At 41.1% G+C, this 8,648-nt stretch overlaps 1 protein-coding gene across 4 annotated transcripts; it reads right to left on the reverse strand.

Annotated features, from left to right (window-relative positions):
* Positions 1-878: 878 nt before the first annotated feature.
* Positions 879-8,638, reverse strand: DYDC2 (DPY30 domain containing 2). 4 transcript variants are annotated; one of them, XM_045567965.1, is made up of 5 exons: positions 8,311-8,638; positions 5,643-5,754; positions 4,816-4,970; positions 4,274-4,396; positions 879-1,346 (listed from the first exon to the last, which is right to left on the reverse strand). In XM_045567965.1, the coding sequence occupies exons 3-5, from the start codon at positions 4,960-4,962 to the stop codon at positions 1,083-1,085; spliced, it is 534 nt and encodes a 177-aa protein (XP_045423921.1). In that variant the 5' UTR covers positions 4,963-4,970; positions 5,643-5,754; positions 8,311-8,638; the 3' UTR covers positions 879-1,082. The 4 variants fall into 4 exon arrangements, with proteins under 4 accessions (XP_045423921.1, XP_045423924.1, XP_045423923.1 ...); XM_045567968.1 differs by lacking the exon at positions 8,311-8,638 and adding an exon at positions 5,133-5,214; XM_045567967.1 differs by lacking the exon at positions 8,311-8,638 and adding an exon at positions 5,120-5,214.
* Positions 8,639-8,648: the final 10 nt, after the last annotated feature.

The raw sequence follows: 8,648 nt of genomic DNA on the forward strand, positions 1-8,648 counted from the left end.
AATAAGTGTTGAGAAGGATATAGAGAAATTGGAAACTTTGTGCTCTATTGGTGGGACTGTAAAAGGATTTAGTTGCTATGGAAAATAGAATGGTGGTTCCTTAAAAAATTTAAAACAGAATTATCATATGATCCAGCAGTTCCACCTCTGGGTATATACTCAAAAGGACTGAAAGCAAGGTCTTGAAGAGCAAGACCTTGTACGCCATGTTTGTAGCAGCATTATTCACCATAGCTAAGATGTGGAAGTGTCTGTTGATGAACACATAAGCACAATGGGGCATATACATACTACAGAATATTATTCAGCCTTAAAAAAGGAGATTCTTATACATGCTACATAGCACATAGATGAACCTTGAATGCATCATGCTAAGTGAAATAAGCCAGACACAGAAAGGCAAATATTGTATGACTCCACTTACATGAGGTACCTAGAGTAGTCAAAATCATAGAGACAGAAAGTAGCATGGTGGTTGCCAGGGGCTGGGGAAGGGAGGAATATGGACTTGTTTAATGAGTTCAGAGTTTAAGTTTTGCAAGATGAAAAGAGTTTTGGAGCTGGTTGGTAGTTATGGGTGAACAAGAACATGAATGTACCTAATACTAGTGATCTGTACACTTAAGAGTGGTTAAGATAGTAAATCTTCTGTGGATTATACCACAATAAAAAATTTGGAAAAAAGTATAAAAAAATTGGTAACATATGTAGAGAAAAATACCAGTTACCAGTGACATAGGTAGTGGACTCCAGGACACATAAAAAATGCTCTGAGAGGCCTGCCTGCGAATTACAGCTAAAGTTAAGACCTGAATACATGAGATGGATGTGTTTTCACTGTGTAGTCTCCAAAAACAAGATAAAACAAGAGGAAAAAGTCTCAGTGGTTCATTTATTTATTTTAAATCCTTATTCACAGTTTATTTGATCCTATAACTGGTTCAAATCTTCACATGATTAAGGGGTTTTCATGGCTATCACATTAAGACGGACTGAGAGGCCACCTTTTACAGATCCTCAAATCTTGGGTTAAGTAAGAGCTCCTCCAGCTTCCAGCTTTGAGGGAAGAATTTTAGAACCATCTAGGAAGGAGATTTGGAGCCAGAAGGAATTTCATGAGCAACTTCATGCTGAAGAGCTTCCTGGTGATTTAGTTCTTGTGGAGTTGGGGGGTTCCAGTCAGCCTGGCCAGCAGACTCTGAAGGAGGGGCCTGCTGAGGCTCTCCTAGAATCACACCGGGAGCACTTTGCAGGGATTCCTGCTTCAAGGCCTCCTTCTCAAGGGGTTTCGTGTCTTCCTGCATGAATACAGTCTTCTTTGAGGAAATAGTTTCTGAAATCAGTTCCTAAATAGAAAACAACAGCAAAAAAGCAAAAAAGTTAGTGGTAGAAACACACACAGGTATAGTAAGAGCACCATATTGCTATTTTCATGCCCAAGACTCAGAACAAAACTGAAACATACTCTAACAAAGCATAAAACGAGTCTGATAGGATCAAGGTAATTTGCCAATATTTCCACTGCCTGCCAGAACAAAACCCAATACCTTTTAAAGACAACAACATAATCTAGACTCTATAAAAATCATCAACAATGTTCAGCATACAAATAACAATTATGAGACGTGAAGAAGTCAGAAAATGGGACCCATAATGTAGAGAAAAAGTATTCAATGGCAAGAGATTCCCAAATGACATAGGTGATGAAATTAACAGACAAGGACTAAAAACAGCTATTATAAATATTTTCAAACATTTAAAGGTGAAAAATAGTGAGTTAAAGTTAGGGTATATTACCAGAGAAAATGGAAATTACTAAAAAAGAACTACAGAAATTTTAGAACTGAAAAGTAGAATACCCAAAATGAAAAAATTTACTGAATCCCTAAATAGGATATTGGCCATTGCCAGAAGAAAGGGTCAAGAAACTTGAAGGCAGATCCATAGATAACGATCCAAACTGAAGCACAGAGGAAAAGATTGAAAAAAACATCAGAGCCTCAGTGAGCTATCAGACAACGTCAAGCAGTCAACACGCACATAATTGTAGTCCCTGGCTGAGGGAGGAATCCCTGGAACTTAGGCTCTACTGACCACCTCCACCCCAGTCTTTGCCTGGAAATCCCAGAGGCCCATCCTACTCCATGGGGCACTGCAGAGAGGTTGATGAGATACTTGTCCACCTGATCTCTAAGATCCTTCTAACTTCAAAGTGTGAAGTCTCTGCACAAATATCTATTGATTCTATACAGATGTATTTCTCAAACATCTGTGTGGTTCAGATCTTTACAAATAAGAATTTCTTTCTGACATAGAAGCAAAATTATGGTTTACTTCCTCTAAGCTGCCTCTGCTTAATGAAGGGAAATCAATACAAGGACAACCTTTGCCAGCTTTCTTCCAGGCCTGACTCAGATGCTACCTCCTCTGTGAACTCTTCTTAATTCCTACACTTGGATATGTTCTCAACCACACATAGCACTATGTTTCCATTCCTCTTTTGACACATCTACTAGATGAATAGTATTCAATATGGGGTACTCAAAGACTTGTTGAAGTGTGTGCAAGCAAAGATGGTTTTAAGAGATGAAGGAAAATTCTTGCAAAGCTTTAACTATGTGCTTGAAAGCCCATCCTGCTGAAATTTTAGGCAACCCATTCCAGGCTAGTTTGAAACCAGGTTTCCCAGCATTAATGACATAAGATTTGAAGGTGACCAATAGCAAGGAATAGTTTGTAATCCACCTTGAGTTGGTCAGAAACCAGAACTTGGATTCTTGTCTTATTTGATATACGTCTGCTTCTTTGCCCTTTATCCAGCCCTGTCGAATTTTACTTGGAGAGTAACTCATATCTAAATGTTGCAGCTCTCCCTTGCCAAGTAAGAAGTAAATTCAGTTTTGTTTTAGATCATGTTTGGATTCTCTTTATTTTCTTCTAACAAAGGGAATCAATTTCCATAACCACAACTTGCGTAAGAACTCTCCTAAAACTGAGAGCTTGCACATAGTCTAGGCACCATGCTGGCTCTCATTTGCCCATCTTCCCTCACAATTGCCTTTGTCTCACACTTGGCAAAAGAATGACATACCTTTTACTTATCTAAATGCTCCTAGAGAATATTGATAAAAGATGCAAAACCTCCTAAGTGCAACACGAAAAGACAATTCAAAATATTGGCGTGAGCAAAGTTTTCTTTAACAAAGGTACCATAAAGGTAGGGTGGAGTTTTGGTAGTCTTTTCCTACCTTATATATTTCTATTTCTAAAAATAGAAATATAAGCATGGTGCTAGAAAAGGATTAGAGTGGGCAGCAGAGTGATAGCAACCTTTGCTTAATAATCCTTCTCTCTCCCATCCCCCAAAATTGCTCAAAGAATGGATCCTTCTTGAAGGAGAGTTCCCTTAGACTATTGTCAAACAGTAGCATGAAACCATCTTTCTTTTGATTTAATTTATTTATAAAACCCAGCATTAAAAAGTATATCCATTAATTGTTTATGAGTCTATTAGCATAAAATATAAATAAGCTTAGTATTTTCATGTCTTCAAAGTTGGCTTTTTTGACTAGCAAAGTTTGGCTAATTTTGCTAACAAGAGCTGGTGAATTGTATAGAACTGCATTAAAGATTTTAATGCACAAGATACAGTGATAGTTAAAAAGAGGTCAGATATCAAGCCCAACATTTCAATTAAGTCAATTCTCTATCCAGGTGTCATGTACTTTGCAGAAAGCATAGAATGGCACAAGAAATTTTTCAGGAGACTAGAAAAAAATTATGGGACATAAATGATGTGCTTGTCAGACTGACTGATGAATGCAGAGTTGTTTCCAACTATTTCAAGTTCATAATTTATGTCCAATATTACGCATCACAGAGGCAGCTGAGGCTTGACGTAAAACTAAACAGAATACAAAAACTAAGTAAAGTGTTATACCTTGAAGTATGCACTGATAACAACCATATTTGGTTTCTGAAAAATACTGAATAATTTTTGAAAAAGGCTCAAAGGATCTTTTATGAGAAAATATTTGCTCCAGGTGAACAGATTAACATCAAAGGTATTTCCTGAAATCTAAAATGAATCAGTCTTTTAACATTTCCTTTTTTCATTGACAAATTGGTTTATATATAAATATGTGACCATGGAGTAACAAGTAGGCTAAGGGGAGGCTCAGTGTGCCTTGCATTGTGGCAGTGCGGACATGCAGTTTCCTGGAATCCATCATCAGGGCATGTGTGTGCTCAATGCAGAGCTCCTTCTCCCTACCTTGTGACACTTTTCACACTTCTGTTGCATCTGCCATTCTTCTTGCTTCAGCATTTCTGTCATTGCCCTTTCCCTGCAGCTACTGTCATATTCTTCCTTCAGTTGGATCTTCTCCTGCCTGTTCTGGGGTGATGTGATGGAGTGGAATCGGGTCAGCACCAGGAAGCCTTATGAATGGGTGCCCCCTCGCTGGGACAGACCTGGGTCCCCCTTGCTATGACAGACCTGAGTCCTGGGCTCTCAGGCCTGCTGCATTTCCTTCTGTAACTAGCTCTAGCCTGCCAGCAGCTCCAAACCCACCCACTCCTCAACTCCTTGAGTTGGATTTCCTTTTTTATCCTCCAAACTCCCCACACTTCAGGGATAACCGGGCCTAAGCCATACTCCTAAATTGAATAAACCAAGAAACTCCCCAGGCCAGCTCCAGAATCCTGCCCTTGGATTTCAAATTCCTCTGGGAAAGCTGAGCCCTCCCTAAGCAGCGCAGTGCACACGCGTGCGTGCGTGCACACACACACACACACACACACACACACACACACCTCTTCTCTTGCTCTAGCTGTTTTCCTATAATGATAAAGCCAGTGAGCCAGGTATTCTATTGGGTCACTGGGCCGAACTTTCGCCACTTCCACCAGTGCCTGGGTCAGGCAGTTTCCAAAGCACTTCTTTAGGTACTCACTTTCCATCCTGGGGCCTGGGAAACATCAAAACAGAGTCACATTATTTTACAAAGTTAATCTGATTGTAAAAATAGACACATTCTACCCAACTTAAATTTATTTCAGGACAAATATGTTTCTGGATCACATCCTTCCCCCCCAAAACCAACAAATACATACTTGCCAGTAGCTCTTACATCCAAATGGACTTTTTTCCTAGAGCTCTCCAGCTGTACTAGGTCAGCCAATGGGTCCTGGGGTTATCAGGCCTGCGAGAACCTTGATACGTTGGTGAGTAAGGGCAGCTAAGGGCTCTCTATTCACCCATGCATTTCTACCCTTGAGTGGGGAGGAAATAACTGAGCAGGCAGGAGGAGCTCCTGGGGAGGGGCTCTGAGCACCCAGGAAACTGTGCTATTGTGAGGTTGGAAGGTACAGTCACCTGTGACATAGAATAGACTCATTTATTTCACAAGGGACCACGGAAAAGCCCTGGGGAGGAGAGGGAAGGAAAGTGCTGGCACTGCAGCTACTGCCGGTCAGAGGATCTGGCCGCACCTGACATAATATCCTGCTCTCTTTTTCTTAAGCAAGAAACCACTTTAGGTTGGATTGATGCGCCTGGATTTGCTGTTCATCAGATTTCAAGAGTTGAAGGCAACGAAGCCCAAGTTAGAATGGAAGTTAGGAGTGGCAGTGAATCATACCAGTGGGAATGCAGATTCCAGGATCAGTCAGACCAAGTTCCAGTCCTGGTTCTGCCGCTTATTAGCTGTGTGATCTTCAGCAAGTCACTCAGTTTCTCTGAGCCTCGGTTTCCTCATTTGTAGAACAGGAAAAAAAAGTATGCACTTCATAATAATTAAATTAGAAGAGATAATAAACATATATAGGACACTTAGCCTGGCACACAGTAAGTGTTCAATAAATATTAGCTATTAGGGTAGAAGATGGTGCCATGAAATGGCCTACCACCCAGCCTACTCCTGACCAACTCCATATTCCTGAAGTTTACACATTTTAAATCCAAAAGATCCCAGTGAATAATAAAGGCTCAGATCCAGCCTTAACATTTTCTGGAAGCATTTTTCAATTTGTTGCCCCCACTCCATTTTTCAGTTTAAGGAAGGAAAAATAGGCAGACAGATAGATAGATATGGACATAGAAAAAAATGCTTTGTAGCTCTCTCCACAGCAAGGGCCTAGAAGCCAAAGTACTTCAGTAGCAATGAGCACACTGAGCATAAAGAACATGTTTTTAAATAGCCTTCCTCACTTAAAAGGAATCAGGGCTCCCTGGAGAAATGGCTGATTCCAAGGCAGAGGCAGGGGAAGTCTAATGAGCTTGGAACCTTTTGTTGTGCTAGAAAGTAAGAAAATTCTAAAAATTAAAATGGTGGGAACATACAAGCTAGCTTGAAGGGGCTCCTACTAGCCAATACTGGGGCAATTTTACCATTTATTCATATTAATAGAATGGACATTTATTCATACTAATAGAATGAAATAAAAATCCACCAGTCCATACGAGAATAAATAAATAAATAAATGGGGGAGAAAGCAAAGTCCTTTCTTAAAGTAGAATGCCAAGCAATAAGTGTGTAAAGAAAAATGGAATTTTTAAAAATCACCATTTTGTGATGGTGAATCAAGGCAGAACCATCAATAAGTGCTAAAACTGAGTGAATATTTGACAAAGAATTGGATGTTTACATAGTCTCAAAGTTTCTTCCCCCAAATTTTGTATTACTTCCATAGGGAAATATAGAAATTGTACATTGGCAAAACCTGGCTGACAACAACCTTAACCAAGTGATCAAAGTAAACATCACCAATGAAGGGACAAAGTGGCATCACATGCCTCCTGTGGTGGTGCGCTTCTTGTGGGACATAATACACTTCTGTGGATTCCTGCCCCAGATGCAGAAGTTGAATGTAATTAAGGAAACATCAAACAAAGCCAAATTGAGAGATAGTTTGCAACTGGCCTGTACTTTTTTTTTTTTTTGAGACAGAGTCTCGCTCTGTTGCCTGGGCTAGAGTGCCGTGGCGTCAGCCTAGCTCACAGCAATGTCAAACTCCTGAGTTCAAGCAATCCTCCTGCCTCAGCCTCCCGAGTAGATGGGACTACAGGCATGTGCCACCTGTACTTTTAAAAATGTTGAGGTCATGAGACAAAAAAAAAAGATGAGGACTCATTATAGATTGAAGGAGACTAAGCAGCTATAATAACTACATGTAACACATGACCCTAGATTGGATCTGGACAAGAAAAAGAATTCTATAAAGGATATTGCTGGGAAATTTGGATAAACTGAAAATGAACTGTAGACTATGTACATAATTTATAAAGGTTAAATTTCTTGATTTTGAATAAATGAAATATGAGTAAGAGAATGTTCTTGTTCTAGGGCTGAATAATGGCTCCCAAATGTGTCCATGTCCTAAAACTTGAAACCTACAAATATATTACCTTATGTGGCAAAAGGGACCTTTTGAAGATGTGATTAAAGTAAGGGTCTTGAGATGGGGAGATTATTCTGGATTATCCACGTAAATACAATCACAGTGTCTTTATAAGAGGGACCCAGTAAGGTCGGACAGGGAAGGCAATGTGATGACAGAGTAGAGGGGGAAAAGGCAATGGGATTCAGAGCCATGAGCCAAGGGTAGCCTCTAGAAGCTGGAAAAGGCAAGGAAATGGATTCTCCCCAGAGCCTTCCAAAGGAACTAGCCCTGCCAACCCTTTGGTGTTAGCCCTGTAAGATTCATTTTGGGCTTCTGATCTCAAGAACTATGCGTTTAAAGCCAATAAGTTTGGGGTAGTGGTGGAGGGTGGGGATGGAGGTGGGTGGACCAATCTGTGGTCCACCTGAGCCCATGCACTTGGATAAAGGATTTTTTACACGCTTTCTACTCAAAGCTGGCCCAATGACAGATGACCACAGAATTCCATCACCTTGGGACTTGAATGCAGAATCTTAGGTCCCACCTAAGACCTACATGATTCAGAATCTGCATTTTAAAAATCCCCAAGTGATTTGTAGTTATAGATCTACTTTGCCTTTATCGCTGTAGAAATGTCCTTCCCAGAGGGCAGAATCACCTACTCTGCCTTCCAGAAGGCCTCTCCATTCCCCTGGTCACTCGGGGGTTGCCACGCTGCTTAGGTGTGGCAAACTGTGTTAGGAGAAAGCACCTACTCTAAACTGCACATCTCCTGCAATGGTCTCAATGAAATACGCTGACCTGACAGTTACTAAAACTCCTTGTAAAGACAGTACAGCCAGAGTAGAACCACAGTGTGAGGCCTGGATGGGGAGGGATTAGAGTTGCCTTTTATAGCCAGCTTCCACCAACGCAGGGCACACTCACCAAGAGGGGTTTACTATTTTGGGGGGTTTCCCAGAGTTCCCCTGAGGGTCTGCTTACACTGCTCCTCCTTGTTCTTGGCCTTGCACTCAGAAGGCAGGGCAATAGGATAGGGGCTGTCGTTACTCACACTATATGCCCCGTGCTTGGCACACATTGGGTGCTCAGAAAATGTTTCTTGACTTAATCAGCGAGGACTCTGACGCTTGCGGGCCCAGGTAAGGGCTCATGCTTTCTTTGATTCGTCAGTGATCATCCTGACACTTACTACCTCAACTAACATTTATTATGGCCCTGCCCAGCACCTCCTCCCCCCGCCCCCGGAAGCTAGAGGCCTACTT

The sequence above is a fragment of the Lemur catta genome, chromosome 14, assembly GCF_020740605.2.
Source record: "Lemur catta isolate mLemCat1 chromosome 14, mLemCat1.pri, whole genome shotgun sequence".
Lineage (NCBI taxonomy): Eukaryota > Metazoa > Chordata > Mammalia > Primates > Lemuridae > Lemur > Lemur catta.